General features: G+C 41.1%; 1 protein-coding gene across 36 annotated transcripts in view; it reads right to left on the bottom strand.

Annotated features, from left to right (window-relative positions):
• Window positions 1–5,652: 5,652 nt before the first annotated feature.
• The window catches only part of Dlg2 (discs large MAGUK scaffold protein 2), a 2,051,694-nt gene continuing 2,040,245 nt past the window's right edge, over window positions 5,653–17,101 (bottom strand). For 35 of the 36 annotated variants that reach the window (XM_039089312.2, XM_039089327.2, XM_039089335.2 and 32 more), the window contains 3 exons: window positions 16,643–16,752; window positions 11,952–12,043; window positions 5,653–10,256 (listed from right to left, as the gene is read on the bottom strand). In XM_039089312.2, coding sequence (XP_038945240.1) covers window positions 10,150–10,256; window positions 11,952–12,043; window positions 16,643–16,752 — 309 coding nt within the window. In that variant the 3' untranslated portion in view covers window positions 5,653–10,149. The remainder of the gene's footprint in view (window positions 10,257–11,951; window positions 12,044–16,642; window positions 16,753–17,101) is intronic. The other variant, NM_022282.2, reaches the window with a different exon arrangement.

Here is a 17,101-nt window from a genome sequence, read left to right as displayed (position 1 = left end):
TTTAAATCACAATCGTTCCTTGGTTTCAGGTTTCAAGGATACCAGAGTCTCGAAAAGTTCCCACTCCAAGATGCCATTTAGCTATGACATAGCATTCCGAGATCACTGGAAGTTTTTTTCCAGTTGCTTGCCTATTCCGCAGTGGAGTTTACTGCCACATCATATCCTTCAACCGTGGTCTTGCCCTGTGGCCTGGACTGCTAGTTTGTTTTCTCCAGGCCTTCCCAGCTTACCTGTGGTGAAGGCTTCAGCGCTTCCTCCCCTTCAGCTCCTCAAACTGTAGTCGCATTTTTCTGTGGGCCTGTTTCTGTGTGCTTTCCACTGTCATCTCTTTGTAATGCCTGATGCTCTTGCCCCTTCTCCATTTAGAATGAAGTCTGTTTTTTGTTACCCTAACTCTACCAGCAAAGCCACAGATGCAGCTTCTAAAGTGTCTGACCCGAGACTCATTCTGGTTGTGATAAAAATTCTTTTGATCATTTATGAATTGAGATTTCCCCCACTATATCTTCTTGTGAAAGGCAGCTATTCAGATCTTAAGATCATTTAGCAACTGTATTTGTATTTTTTTAATTGTTGATTTTTTGAGTTCCTTATATAATTTGGATATGTTGAATCCTTGAATAGCACACGAATATTTCCCACCATTTTTTTTTCTTTTGCTGCACAGAACTGTCTGAGCTTGGCATAATCTCATTTAAGTATCTTTGCTTTTCCCTATGCAAAAGGGAAAAGATGGATCCTGTCTTGAAAAAATTGTCTTACACCAATATATTGAAGTGTTTCAAACTAAGTATCCTCCTAATAGTTTTATAATTTCATGCTTTGGGTTGAATTCTTTGATGCATTTGAGCTTATTTTGTATGTAGAGGATAAAAAGTTCCAATGTAATTGCCCTAAATACATGGATCCACTTTTGGCAGTTCCCTAGCTCAAAGACCTGATCTGTTCTCTACTGTCTATTGGACTTTGTCAAAAACCAGTTGAGAGGTTGGTGGGATGGCTTATGACTAATGTTGCTGCCAACACTGGTAACTTGAATTAGATCTCTGGAAATCACATGGTAAATAAGGACCACAGTTTGTCCTCCAACCTCTAAATGTACACCATGGAACTTACACACGAGTGCAAACAAATATAACAAAATAAAAAGAAATGTGTATTAAAATAAAAAGATCAGTTGTGTAAATATGGATTGATTTCTGCATTCTCCCTTCTGTTTCATGTGACTGTCTTTATGTGAACACCAAGATATTATAGTTACTATAACCTTGAAGTATTTTTTTAAGATATTTTTTTAATGTGAGTACATTGTCACACTCTTCAGGCACATCAGAAGAGGGCATTGGACCCCATTACCAATGCTTGAGCCACCATGTGGTTGCTGGGAATTGAACTCAGGACCTCTGGAAGAGCAGTCAGTGCTTTTAAACACTGAGCCATCTCTCCAGCTTGAAGTATTTTTTATTGGATTTTTTTTTTTTATTTACAGCTTGGCAAAGTGGCATACATGTGTAACCCCAGAACATAGGAGGCTGAGGCAGGAGGCTTGCTACAGGTTTGCAGCCGTCATGCAGTTATATACTGAGTACCAGGTCAGTCAGGGCTGCATCACAAGATCCTATCTGTAGCAAAAAGGGAGGGAAGGGGGATTGATTGAGTCACTTTTCTACAGAAGTTCAAGGTTCCTCACTTGTATAAGCAATGGAGCAAACTGCTAGCTGGTGAGAGACAGTTCCCAGATGCCAAGGTCACCTTTCCCAGATGCCAAGGTCACCCTTCCCAGATGCCAAGGTCACCCTTCCCAGATGCCAAGGTCACCCTTCCCAGATGCCAAGGTCACCCTTCCCAGATGATGCCAAGGTCACCCTTCCCAGATGATGCCAAGGTCACCCTTCCCAGATGATGCCAAGGTCACCCTTCCCAGATGCCAAGGTCACCCTTCCCAGATGCCAAGGTCACCCTTCCCAGATGCCAAGGTCACCCTTCCCAGATGATGCCAAGGTCACCCTTCCCAGATGCCAAGGTCACCCTTCCCAGATGCCAAGGTCACCCTTCCCAGATGATGCCAAGGTCACCCTTCCCAGATGCCAAGGTCACCCTTCCCAGATGATGCCAAGGTCACCCTTCCCAGGTGCCAAGGTCACCCTTCCCAGATGATGCCAAGGTCACCCTTCCCAGGTGCCAAGGTCACCCTTCCCAGATGATGCCAAGGTCACCCTTCCCAGGTGCCAAGGTCACCCTTCCCAGATGCCAAGGTCACCCTTCCCAGATGATGCCAAGGTCACCCTTCCCAGATGCCAAGGTCACCCTTCCCAGATGATGCCAAGGTCACCCTTCCTAGTTTTTATGTGCTCTCTGATTTGTCCCAGAGTTCCTAAATTACAGGCCTAGGGTGGAAATTATATTCCATCCTACACACAGACTTCTCTGTGTAATTTGCTTTATTTTTTACAGTAGCATGTAAATAGGTCAGGTTTAGGTAAATGTTTATTTTTTTTTTACTAAAAATACAAGGAATGGTAACGATAAGTAATTAAATACTGCTCCTTCTTTGGAAATCCTTTTCTTTGAAAATTTTACTTTTAATAAGTTTGAATTTATTAACATTGTGCATATAAATGCATGATGTGTGTGTGTGTGTGTGTGTGTGTGTGTGTGTGTGTGTGTGTAATTATGCTTCAGCGTAATTGAAGAGGTCAAAAGGCAACTCTCGGAAGTTTGTTCTTTCTTCCTGCCTTACATGGATTCCAGGGACAGAACTCAGGTGGCTAGGTTTGTGTGATGAACACCTTTGTCCACTGAGCCACCTAGTCAGTCCTAATCGGAAAATTTTAGTTGTACAACCAACCGCAAGGTAGCTTTTGAATGGGATGCTGGCCTGAGTTCATTCTTTCTTTCTCTCTTTCTCTCTCTCTTTCTTTCTTTCTTTCTTTCTTTCTTTCTTTCTTTCTTTCTTTCTTTCTTTCTTTCTTCCTTTCTTTAGAGATAGGGTTCACTATGTAGCTCTGGCTGCTCTGGAATTGTCCATATAGATGAGTGTGACCTCAAACTCATAGAGATCCACCTGCCTCTGTCTCCAAAGGACTGGGATTAAAGGACATGCATCACCCCCTCCCCCCAGGCTAAATACTCTAATTTTTACTGATTTGTCTGGCTCCAGTTTTATACACAGCACACTTTTCTACAAGTTTACACTTCTAATTCATTAGATTGTTTGCTTTTTATGAGTGACACCTTATTCTTAGTAATCGTTCCACAGATTACACTTGTCACAAAGCCCATTCACCAGGAAGTTCTGATGCAGCCCCTAGACTGGAGGAAGCTCTCCACTAGGATTGTCAAGGAAGTTTCTTCAAATAATCTCTCCCTAAATTACTTTCAAGTCTGACCTCAGGACCATGGTCATTTTCTTTAATAGTTTGTGGTTTGAATTTTGACAACCTAAAATCTATGGAGAATAAAGTTAATCAAACTGTTTCCATAGTTTCATGGAATCTGCTCTTCTCACTTCCTGAGACTCAAGTCCACACTAAGGAACTTTTCATTATTTGCTTTTGAGGGTCACAAGGAATTTCAAAAGTTTAATTATTAAATTATAAATTATAATTAAACTCTTAAAATTCCTTGAGGTCTTCAAAAGCTTCCTTGAAAATAAAAATACTTTCTCCCTTTCTTCTCCTTTCAGTTGGAGGTAGATTTTGATGCTAGAGGGAATCCTGGTTTGTGTGTTTAACTCCTGATAGGGTTTGTGCATGCAACATGCACAAACAGGCCTTAAAGAACAGAAGTTTACCTGATCAGTTATTCAGAACTGAGAAGATAGGGCAGAAAGAAACTGGTACTCAACCTGGGACTTAGTTTTTTGACCTTGAACATCAAGATTTGTTGTAAACCATTCGTTCCTTGCAGGTTACTGTAAAAGGCAACCACAGCCAATCATATTGAGTTCCTTCCATTTTCAGTGAGTATATGGGAGCAAAGGGGAGATGGTGATTACAGAGAGCTCACCTTACACAACTGCTTCTGGGTTGGCTATGGACACAGAAGGAAGATTCTGCGGGGGCCGTATTGGACAGAACTCCCAGAAAGTGAGGAAAAGATGGTCTTTGTCATGCCAAAAGTTTACCAGGAGCTGGACACTAAACTCAGAGATCAGATTATCCTTTATTTCTCTTTGTTAGCAAAGTTCCCTGAATTATTCTAACTTTGTCTTAAGTATGCTAAGGGGAATTAGGGACAGAGCCTAGATCTGACACTTGAGTCATGGGGTTTGAAGGGAGAGAGAGGTCAGTTTAATGATGGTGTTGCCTCTGAGATGTCCCTAAGAAAGGTGAGTTGCAGGGGGCTGGTACTACAAGTCCCACCTGTCTTGACCAGGGTAAGACACCCTTCCCTTTGGAGACGGTGTCTGGTTATATCAAGAAAGCTGGTATTTCCCTTGACAGATCTTTCTTGGTTTTGGGCCTTGGTTGGTCTGTGTACCTGCTAACACACAGGTCTTACTTGTAGTTAAGCCTGTTTAGGTTCAGAGATCCTAAACACTTCTAGTTTTCGAGACTTCTAGAGAGATCACGATGTGAAAATGAAATAGGGTACAAAAATCAGGGGCGCCTCCTCCAGCTGTTTTCTTCTGAATTGACACTTATCATCAAAATTAGTCTGGCTTTTATGGAGAATAACATTAATAGTAAAGCAGGCAAGGCTACGTGAATGTCAATGGTAATAGGATTCCTGCCATCAGAGGTTTGCACTGTTCTGGTCTTACAGCCTCAATGCGTTCAAGTGGAAAGCTCTGTTTACCCCGAATTGCACCATTCAATACCCCCCGCCCCCAATGGGTCACGGGGATGACCAGGATAGTATGGTCAATTGAGCTGGATTCCGGAATCGGTGTTCCAATCAGTGATAACATATTACATGTCATACTTGAGAGTGACTGCATTGATGTAAACATTTTTACCCTTTTCCTGGGAGGAATTTGTTTCGGATCTTCAGCTTTAATACCTGCGTTACCTAAATGCCAAGAGGACAGTATGTTTAAACCAAAGAATTTACCACACTGATTCCTTCACCTGGCAGCTTTGATATGCTCGGTTTGCTGGTGCTGGTTTATTTGGTGACCCTAGGGTGTATAATGATATTGTGTCTCCAAATTAGGCCTTTCTTTGTGCCTTAAGTATGAGATAAAGAAAAAAAACTGTATTCTTAGCCTTTTCTGATATTGGGAATTTTTTCTTCATCTAGAGGCATGTCTTAGAAAGCCTAACTTTTAATACCTTTTAATACATTATTCATTCCTGGAAAAAAATCTGATTAAAAGGAAAGATGTTAATCAAATATTTAAAAATATGCAAATGCAGTGCTGTCAGTTCCTCTCAGCAGTGCCAACATTTTCCAGCGCAAAAATATTCTGACTACATTTTTGCTTTGAAATCAGACATAATGGATAAAAATAGAAATGAGTGATTCTCTTACAAAATGACACAATTATGCTTTTGGAGAATATAATTTTGCTATAAAGTAGAAATTGTTTTAATATTTATATAAGAAAACCACGGCATGTTTATAATAAACACTCTATCAGGCATTTTTACAATGCGGCCTCAACCAACATCTGGAAACGCAAAAAATATTCATGGACACACGGAGTATGAAATATACATCTTGATTTTATAATCGTGTGTGCTTTATTTTTTACACAAATGGAATGGAAGTGTTGAATATTTACACTTAACAGGAGTGTAAGCTGTGCAGTGTCTCTGTAAACTCCAGCCAGGCAAGGAGTAATTCCCCCTCCCTCCTTCCCTCCCCTCCCATCCTGCATTACAGCTTGATGGAGAAGCATCCTGTCAGAGAGAAGCACAAAATTGTCATAGTAAAAGGATCTAATGGGTACAACCTGGTGCACTCAGAAGTTAAGATACACTTAGGAAACACAAATTTGAAAAGAAGAAAAGTTCGCCATCCCATTGGGAGTCAACCTCGCCACTTAGCTGTCTGTCCTTGTGAGCTGCAAGGGAGAAACTACTCTTTCAGCTGATCTTAGTCTAAATTCACTGCCTGCCTTAGCTTGTCTCCAGCTGCTACAATAAACTGCACAGCTGTACGAGAAATGGTTTCTGAAGCACAGGTTTCAGTGAGGAAGAATATTTACAGACTGAAGTGTGTATGTGTTTCCAACCACATTGAATCTTACCTCAGGTAATGTGTATACGTGGTATGCATACCACGTATACCATACCCTTAAATAATTAATGCATATCCACAGAATTCTCTATGGAGTTTCCTGGAAAATCAGTTGTCACAGGAGGTACTCCACATGCTTTAAGGGAACTGATGTCTCCCCAGGAGTGACTCATTAGTATAATAAATTTAGCCTTAGTCCTTGACTTAAATGCTTTTTTTTTCTTTTGTAGGAATTTTAGGCAGGACCAAGACAGGAAAAAAAAAAAAGATGTCATTTCGCTAGCAAGTCCATTCAGTCTCACCAGAGCAATCGCCAGCTGAAAAGCAGAGGGGCTTCACATGGAAACGGGAAAAAGAATATAGAGGGAAAAATCTCTCTCCAAACCAGGGCGGTGTCATGGCTTCAATGAGGTTCATTAGAATAGTTGTTGGGGCCAGAGTTTGCCTCTGTGGAAAGGAAGCATCCTCAGCCTGGGCGGTGCTGGGAGTGAGTTAGGTGCCGGGGCCCACAGCTCCTGCATCAGCACTGCTGGGGCAGTGGTGCAGACTGGCTCCAGGTGAGGGCCTCACACTCAGCTTTGTTTTCTGGGCTGAGTAAATAAATGGTGACCCCAAGTATTTATGTCATTAGTCCACTGTGTGGACTTGCTGTCTGAATCAGCCGTGTGCCCTTTATAGGACAGGAAAACTAAGGAGCCGGATGTACTGATGACCAGAACTGTGTGAGATGAGAGAGGAGGGAGGGAGGGCATGTCTGGGAGGAGGAGGAGTAAGGGGAACAGGAGATGGAGAAAGGAGAGAGGGACAGAAAAAGACAGACAGAGGAAAGAGAGGGAGGGGCAAGTTCAACAACCCAGGAAGGATAAAAAGAGAAGGTCAAAATGGCAGATGATGAGAGGAGATGAGGAGGAAAACTGAGGAGGAGAAAGAGATGAGAACCAGAGGTGTACAGAGCATCCGTTGACTCTGTCCTGAAGGGCTGGCAGTAGGGTCTAAGACAGCTCACAGAGGCACCCGAGTGTAGCTTCATCTAGATGGGTTTGCAAAGTGGATAGAGCCAACCCCTGAATTTGGGTCTGGGAGAAAGGGCCTTCAAAGAATAGGCCATCCTATCTCATGGAAAAGAGCAATATGCAAATGCCTCAGCAATAATTGGCTGACAGGTGGGATTTCGGTTTTGGTAAAGCTGAGACCCCCATGGTGCTACACATTGTACCAGAGCATGAAAAATAGCACCAGTGACACGATCTGGCACTTTTCCGAAAGGGCCCAGCATGTGAAGGTGACACTGTGCCCCCAGCGAGCCTTCAGATTGGAGAGAGCTCCGGACAAAGTTTGCAGTGTTAGCACCAATCTGGCCCAAGGCTCCAGGTGCATTTGCACCAGATGTGATCTGGGTGACTTTCATGCCATTTCCCTATATGTCATTGGATTTGCTGCAAAATACACCAGTTCTTTGGAGCCATAGAGACCTCAACATTGGGAAGAGCAGGACGACACAACAAAATGGATGAGTGAATTCTATAGGAAAAGACCCTCTCACCAAGGTGCTTGGTGATTCATCAAGCAAATATATATGTATTTATATTTATATAAATCTACATAAAAAATCAGTGCTAATGCTAATCCGGAAGCATCTATACTGGGAAAATAAATAATTGTATTACTACAAAACCAGTGGTTTGTGGTTCAATTTGATTGTACTCAGCCACAGCAATACTATCAAATGGAAAGCACGTCACACAACTAGAGAAAACATCTACTCATTAATGACAGTCCTCTAAGGTAAATGGTTGCATGCTCAGTGGAGAAACCAAAGAAGTTATCATGGTGGCCTATAAAGAGAGCTGGGATCAGGAATGGCATTCTAGTGGCAGAAAACTTCTGAGAGCTATATTGATGGAAGTTGGCCGTGACCTGAAACTGGTGAGTTGCAGACGTGGACACATCTTTTAGCGTTTTTGAGCCCTCTAAGGCTATCTCTAGAAAACTGAGGGAAAAAGATACACGTGGCTGCTTGGTACCTCTTCGTTTGGCAAAGGCAGCCTCAAGACTCTAGGTAGATGCTTACTTTTTGCAATTAAATGTTTGTTTTGGTGACTGCAACTGGGCAGACGATGGTATTTCGTAAAAGATGAATGACCCTTGATTTTGGAAAGAGACTCTCAGTTTTAAGCTCTGATGTTCTAACTTAGAAGAAGCCCCATCACTCTGATGGCTCTGTCTTTTGTTCTTGTACTCCAGCCTATGTGCTGGTTGACTGCACAGTGTGGCAGGATCCCTGCCAGGTCTTGATGTACCCCAGAAATAAGGCGATGGGGCTTAATCCGGGCATGCATAGAACCCAGACATGAGTGGTTATTAATAACACTAAAAAGTCTCTCTCAAAACACCTTGGGCAGAACCAGGGCTGACGACAGCATCAGCGCTAAAGTGGGAAGCTAACTCTTGTGTTTCAGCTTATAGGCTCTGGGAGGTTTCTCTTTTAAAATCATTATTAGTATAATTGTTAGAAAAATAAACTTGGTCCAGGTGCAGCCCTAAGGAAGGCAATTCAATTGGTTGAGCTCAAAGCCATAAATTGTCCTTTTCTTGTGGTTCTCTTTGCCCTATATACTGAAACAAAGTGCGTCCCTCATCACTCCCAACTAGATAACTTCTCTTTTTTCTCTTCCTTAGAGAAATAGTGCATCTCAGGACAGATCTTCCCCTGTAATGCCAACTTGGACTGTTACAAAACACTTCAATTGCTCTGTGAAACAAAGAAAAGATAATTCTAATGACTTATGGTTTGCCAGAATACTGAATAGTTCTTGAACTGTATACAAGTAGCTAGGAACAAAGTTATTTGACTATCTGCGTGGTTGGCTCAGGCTACTTAACTAGAGGAAAGCAATCTTTCCCTTTCGATTATTTGCATGAGTTTGTCTCTGAAAAGCCATGGGCTTAAAGAATTGTAACAAAAATCTCGTCCAAAAATATTCATGAGGGCAACTTACTAAGGAGCAAGTTCCATAAGAGTGTATCGCTAGTGTGCTAGTGTGCATGGCCGTGGGGAGAGGGGTGAAGGGGAAGTCTTTGTCAGACCTGGAGGGAACTCAGATGCTCTGAATGGATCATTGGCGACAAAAGGGAGAGTGCAGCCTCAAAGTCTTAAATTTGATCACCTGCTGAGAGTGCGGACATTCAGTCTTTCAATGTTTCTGTTAGTCTTTACAAAATATTTCACAAAACTTTTTAACCTATAGAAATTCATTTCTATACATTTAATATATTTATTGTATAAATTATTCTCATCTTTAGTGCCTTCTTTCAGCTTATAAATGGCAAAATAGACAATTGATAGTCCTAAAGCTAGGCCAGGTGGAACCCCCTTCAGTAACGTTAGTCCTCCACACACGGCACGCTGGTCTTTGCACATGCCAGCCAAGGAAACTAAGTAATCATCCTCCCCTGATGGTATGTCATCTCCAAAGGGACTCCTTTCTGTTTTCCCTATTTCCTTTGCTTGTTAAGAAATCAAAGGATGTGCATAGTTATAAAATTCAAAGTGTACCAATTACAGAGGTTGGTAAAGGGTAGATTGGTGAGGTTCGAGTGCTGGCAACTTTTCTTAAAGCAAACACAGAGAGCTCAGCAGCTAAATCAGCTCTGGACATCTGCTGGGGTGAGAAGGCTGCCCGTCTCTAGGGCAGAGAGCCCATCAGAGGTTCATCCCTACACCTGGCACTTTGAGCAAACCCAAGCCTTCCTGCATACTGCTATGTCTCTTCCGTCCCACCCTTCGGCCCCTCTGTTTCCTTCATGGCTTCACACAGTTTGTGTTGTACATTCATAAGGATTCACATTGACTGCAAAAACATAAATGCAACAAAAACATAAAAGCCTCCAAGTGTTATATTATATATATTTTGTTCTTCTAAATGCTCTTCTGTCGTTGTCAGAGGTGCAGTAGCTAATTTATAACTTCTCCTTTGAGGGAATCCAGATGAAAGGTCCAGACTGCTCTTCAATAACAAGCTTGCATTGGTTGTAAATATCTTCTAAGGTATCTCCTTGGACAATAGCTGTTGCAGAGACAAAAATAGCAAGAGTTAGGAGGCATTGCCTTGGGGGTGAGGACTGTGATCTCTCACCTAACCGAAATCAGTGACAGACACCAGGAGTTAATGTCCCCTTTAAGTGGGGGGGGGAAAATGCAGGGTGCTTACACAAGAACGGTCACCTCAGTAGTGCTTAAAATATTCTTTCCCTGCCCTAGGTTAGTAATAAATGCATCCCAATCTTAGCGCTTTCTGTGTTTGTTCACAACTCTAGCAAAAAAGTGTTTGTTTCATGGATGGCTGCTCTTGAGCCAGGCACTGGAGCAGAACACACAGCAGTTTCAGACTGAGCTTCCCTGTTTGGCTGTAGAGCTTCTAAACTTTATGAAGGCTGAAATTCAGGTCTCATAGATATGGAAATAATAAGAGGTTTGAAGGACAAGCTTAGTTCACCCAGAAACACCAGTTATTTTGTAAAGAAAGATTTTTATCTCATAGAATATTTAAACTATGAATACCTGATAAGGAACATAAATAAGAGGAGATATAAATCACTAAGTTGTAAATTACTAAGACACGTGGCTCTCAGTGGAGAATTGAACACAGTTTTTTTTTTCCTTCAATAAATGCTCTCTTGGAGTTGGGTTTCCCAAACTCATCAGCCCCATCCGTATGCCACCAAGACTTCAAGACGAATTATTATTGAAGTAGAGTTGACATCACAATCTTCAGATCACACTATAGTAATCTACCTATGAGTGCAAACTATGAGCCAAATGGTTATTATTTCGATCTAATTTTCTCACCTGCAAACTGAACTTGGGTCCTCTAGAGTAGCAAGTGTTCCTAACTCCAGCCCTCAGATTTTCCCCACCTGAATGCTCTTTTAAAATCACTCATGTTACTAAAAGACACCTTAATATGAGCTTTAGTAAAAATAATTACACAGTGCCTTGCTCGTGGTGCCTTTGGTATTCAAAGCAACTGCAACAATATCTCATTTCATGCCAGTAATTCATGAGGGAAGTCGCTGTTATTTTGAAGGATGCTGGGATCAAACTTTGAGCCTTATGAAAGCCACTCTGCCCTACACCCCAGACTCAAGTACCTTGTTATCAATCACTGAGAATCTGCTGTTAGAAAAATTCCCCCAAGACTGGTTTCTCTCTGGATTTTATCAGTCTTTCATCAGAGGAGAGAAGGAGAGGGAACTCAGGACATCCACAAGAAATTCATATTCCCCACAATATCTTGTTGCCAAAGACATTGTTAAAAAAAAATCAAAGCTATTATTGGTCTTGAAACGTCTCCAAGTGGGTTTGTCTCATGCTGCTGATTGAGGAGATAGTTCTGGAGGTCTTCAAGGTAGAGGCTGCAGGATAGTAACTATTGTAGACACTACCTGTTTTGAGCCTTAAAACATTCATTTTCAAGTTTTCTGAAAATATCAGGGAGACAGTTTAATGAGGTAGCATGTCTAAGATCTCCTTAATAGCAGGAGATAGATCAGGGCATTTGCCACTCATGGTTTAGGACCAGTGGAGAACCAGGAATGAGAGAGGAGAGAATCCAGAGCTCTAAACCAAATGGGCAAGGCAGACAAGGGTATAAGCAATGGAAGGATTTGGGATCTAGCTTTCCCAGGCATGGAGCCTATGCCTGGTATAGCACCAAGACATCTATCTTTTCTTCTAGTACCAGGGAGTTGAGGAAACTTACCTGTAAAATATTCTCCAAATTCTTGTTCTAGCTTAATTGCCCGGTCATAGGTTTTCTTGGCTTGTTCCTCCGTTAGACGCTTATTCATCTCCCTGAGAAAATGAGGGTTTGATATTAGGACACAAAGAGAATATAACAAGTTTCCGAAATTTTAAAATGAACCCTGTAGGAAGCATAGTTTAATCCTAGTAGCTGTCAAGGCTTCATTTTGAACTCGTTGGTGAAACCATTTCAGCCACTGAGGGTCACTTGCTAGGGTGCCCACTCTCCTCTCAGCTGAATGTGCAGCACAGGATTAAAGTAGAACCTGTCCTCTTGTCATCTGTGACCTCTGTTTGCTTCCCTGCAGTCCCTAGAGCAGGACTATAAACGTCCTTTCCAGCAGGCCCCAGTGTATTTAAATGGAGTGCTTATGTGTCTCTTGAGGTTACACCTCATCAGAACAGACTGCTCCGCAACAACTTCTTTGTTGTATTTCTAAACCTAAACTTCCTTTGTTTGGCTTTGAGTAGGTTTCAACATTTCTAAAATATATGTAGGACATGACATGAAGACAGCATTCCAGAAGTGATCAGCCGGAGGAAAGATGAGCATATATTTGGGTTTATTAGGCAGCACTATACCAAGAGCACTGGCCTTGGTTATACTCAAGAGTATAACCTTATAAAAGGGTTAATTTCTTGCCTGCATCCCTCTTAATGTCTACTGTCCACCTTCCATGCGAGTCTGGTGAGCAGAAACCCTCAGAGCTTCTGGAGTATTATACAGAGTAGAGCAGATCCCTGAGGGGTTCTGTAGCTCTAACTACTCAACTTGTACAGACGTCGAGTCATGGCCATAGTGACGAGAACTCTAGACTTCCTGTTCTTATGAACAAATGACAGCAAATGTGTCTGCTAGGGGACTGAACTACAGTGGATGCAGAATCACTGAAAAGTGCTGGGACCACAATATTTTCAAATATGACTATAATCGAGCAACTTAGTCAAATGGTGAGCTAGGAGAGAGGAGCTTGGTATAGAAGGATCTCTAACGTAGGGTGTAGGGTACCGTCAGAAAAAAGGAATCGCCTCTAATGTTTAATGGCATTCTAGGCTAAATGTGGTTGACAGCAGTCAGTTGACTATTTCTAAATGGTTAATAGGGATTTGGCATGATCTCAAGAATGATTCAAAATGATGGATATTTGAGGAGTCTGATCTGTCCATTACATTTTGTATTTATGAATCAAACTACTATACCATATCCCATCAATACATAGAATTACTATTTGTAAATTGTAATGTATTTAAAGGGTAAAAACCAAAAAGAAAATTTGATGGCTGCTTGATATTTGCTCAGATAGGAAAATGGACTATAAAGGAATTATGCCATGATTGTCTTTTCTATTAGTCTGGTTTCTCACTAATTATATAGAAGAATGTTGTTTGATCATATGGTAACTAAAGTGCTACCTAACCTAGTCTCAAGGACAAGAAGGTGGGAGGAAAATGGACATTTTTCTAATTCTCTCTAACATGAAATTGATTCCCATTCTCATATTGGTATTGTTCTCCCATAGCCTCTAGGCACTAAGGGTAGAGGTTCAACCAAACGAATAGACATTTTGATTGCCTGGTTAGGTTATGGTTAGGTTTTGATTGCCTGGTTAGGTTGCCTGGTTAGGTACATTTCTGAAGGTGTCAGGGCCTTGTGTGCCACTTGGACACAAGAGATCCAGTTTTGGAACCCCTAGGCTTAGTCAATCCCTTTCCTTGTGCAAGTTATGGGGGCTTGAAATGGAGAGGGGTCTTCCTTAAGGTTGTCTATAAAGTAATCAGAGTTCTAGAGTAAGAAATTGAGCCCCTTCCCACAACTACAGCCTACCAAATCGTATTATACCAAAGTTTAGTATCTTTTGAAACACAGCTATGTAAAGAAAGAAGTCGGACATGGATTTGGATGATACTGAGAACTGAAGTACAAAGTAAGTATTTCCGTGTTCCTGCACCTTTGTTGCTATAAATAGTCTCATTGTATTTCTCAGAGTTCATACCTAAGCCTCAGGTTCTTTGAGGGGGAAGCCTATGGCTTGTTCATTAGCATATGACATCAGCTTGATTCAATAGCTGTCAAATGAGTGGATGACTAAATGGTGAATGAGGGAAATAAATATGGTTATGGCATAGATGCAAGTAGGGGTACACACAATGCATCATGGGTACAAAGCCATAAAAGACCATTGGTGGGAATAGGATGCATGGACACAGGAAAGCTTCTCATTCCTATGGGGTAGGCACAGAAGTCAGGAGGCAGCATATTATGAAAATATCTTTCATATATGCCCTTGAATTTATGTTCCTCCTAAGAGGCAGCTGTGTGCTTGCTAATCAGCTCTGTAGATGATGCACAGGAGAGGTAATGTGTGTGATGGTGTGTCACTGTCTCGTTGTGACAGCCGCTATGCTTTTGTTCCAGCTGACCGAGCTTTGCTCCTTCCTGGGGAATGGGCAATTCAAGGCAGCATTGCTCCTGAAGTAAAATCCCGAGGAAAGAGTGAGCCATAAACAACAGCCGTTAGTAATGAGATTATAGAAGGCTGAGTGTCATCACCACAGCAGTGCAGATCCATGGATATGGCTGAAACACATTATGCCAAAGACACTGTCCTCACTGTGGCATCCAGCCTTTGGCATGCTTACTCTTCCTTGGTGATAAGTGCCTGTGACAGGGCCCTAAGGCAGAACTACATGAATCATCTGGTAGTTATGGAAGAAGTTGATCTTCCATTGAGCACCAGATGGGCTGTCTCCCAGCGTCACACTGGACTAAGGGTGTGCCACTGCTCTTGGTCCCTCAGGCTTTCCTATGCTAGGAAGTCATCCGTCCCTTGTGTGTTTATGATGTGGACTAATTTCTATTTCTGAAATGAGCTTTTATGAGGCTATTCCCAAGAGCCAAGCACCACTTTTCTCCTCTTAAGGTTAACATTGCATAGCTTTGTATGGCGGTCTACAGATTATAAATCACTTTTACATAATGGCATTGTGGTCACTTAACTAATTTGTGTGAAATACCCCTCACAGAAGAAGTTTAATGTGTGCCGTTGGAGTAACAACAAGAGCACTATTTCATCATCTGTACACATTTTCTATGTGATAATTGGGGTTAATGTTCTTCATGGTTGCTTCCTAGTTTCTGCCTTGGCAAAAACTCTTGTCTACTTTACTTGTGGGGATATATTCTGTTCTTAGGATACAACTCTGGTGATTTCCCCAGAGATAGACTACGTGTTTGAAGTTTATCATCGCAGCTGCCATTCTAACTAATGTGGTTCAATTTGCAGCTTTGTCCTCAGAGGAGAGCAAACAGGTAACTGATATACTCAGGAAACAATGGCTTTCATCTCTGGGAATAAGTACCTTCTATTTTTACCATTTTTCCATAAGCGTTGTTTTCCAGTGTGTTGTGCATGGTTCAGCCCAACAACATTCTCTTAAGGCCTGTGTTTGCCTCTCCTGGAGGCAGTGCTGAAGCCAGGCTCTTGTAGCAGAGGCACTGACCTCGTCTCTGGCTTTCTCCAGGAAGTTGCTTATGTGTTTTATGAGGATAAGATTGAATTAGTGATTCATAAAAAGTAACCCTGTGTATTTTGCAATAATAATGTTATCTTCTGAGCACTTACTGTATAATAAGGACTAAATGAGCCCCTGTGACATTGTTCAACCTTGGGAAGCTCAAGCAACTTGTGCTAAGGTTATATGAAGGATCATTGGTTAAAAAATCCAGCTGGCCTTACTGTCCACTCTCAATGTCTCTGATTGTGGCCTCTTTGCTCTGCTACCTTACCTACAGTAGTCTCACTGCTGTATGGAAACTGTCTAGATGGGCGTTCGGTTAGATCATGAACATCTGCCTAAATTTGCTTACTGGATTTGAAGAGAAGTATTTTACTAGACCTTTGGAAATGCTTTGAAACAACATCAGATCCATGCACTTCCCTCCATGCATTTCCCATGCTTATGTATTTGCACAGATGTGGAGATGATGAATTAAGGGTATAGTCATGTCACTAGGGAAGGTTCTGTGAAGAACCAGGGTCTGCATATCATAAGGTAGAGTCAGAATTCTATTAAAGGTAGTGTAGAATGTCAATGGAAAAATTCTGAAATATTTGTACCCTTTATAAAAACAAAACAAAACATAACACATTTAAAGATTTACCTGTGAAACTGTTCTCAAAGTTAAGAAACAATACAAAGATGATAGTCCTCTGTGATTGGTAAAAATTAAAACCAAAGCTAAAATAACTGCCCAATCCCTCCATAAACCTCTTAGACCAAATAAAGCTGCCAACAAATAGAAAATGTAAAGATGAAAACAATTCATAAAGTAGCAAAGAGTTATTGACTCAAAACATTAAATATATATTGAATTAAATATATAATATTTAATAATATATAAAATATAAATGTCATTATTAATAACACTTATAACATATTTACAACAATATATAATATTTAACAATATAAGATAATATAAATATAAAGTAATATAATGTAAAATAATATTTTATAATTTTATATATATTAAAAGAGGAAAATGCTAATGATCGACACTGCCATTCCTATCTGAAAGCCTTTATGACAAACTGCTGTGGCTTGCTGTGTACTCAGAGCAGGGAGCTAGATGAGGATTTATCCTCTACTTACATCAGAGGTTCCAGAGACTTGGGCTTTATGAAGATAGCAATGGGATAGAGCTGGGCAACTTGTAACCGCTTAATAGCATTTCCCGATACATCAAGTATACAGTGTTTGCCCTGGTAGAAAGATAAGAAAAATACCTTAAAGATATCAAGAAAAATGGCCAGTGTTCAATGAAATAAAATACAGCATGTTTTAGAGAGAGGTATGAAGTGTTGGGTTTCTAAAGACTGGGAAAAAAAATCCCACTTGAGTGAATAATTTGAAGTGCAAAGTAGGTATTACTGACTGTTTTACAGGAGAAAATACTAAGCTTTAGCAATATTGATGATATTGACCAACAACCCCAAATTCACTAGTAGGAAGACCGAAGCTCAGCTTTTGAGCTTGGGCGGAACTGGTTGAGTAAACATCTCATCATTTTAACCAGTGTTAGATCTGGAAGGATGGTGATCACAGGAGCTT

The sequence above is a fragment of the Rattus norvegicus genome, chromosome 1 (assembly GCF_036323735.1).
Source record: "Rattus norvegicus strain BN/NHsdMcwi chromosome 1, GRCr8, whole genome shotgun sequence".
Taxonomy (NCBI): Eukaryota; Metazoa; Chordata; class Mammalia; order Rodentia; family Muridae; genus Rattus; species Rattus norvegicus.
This window is presented reverse-complemented; position numbering and strand designations above follow the sequence as displayed.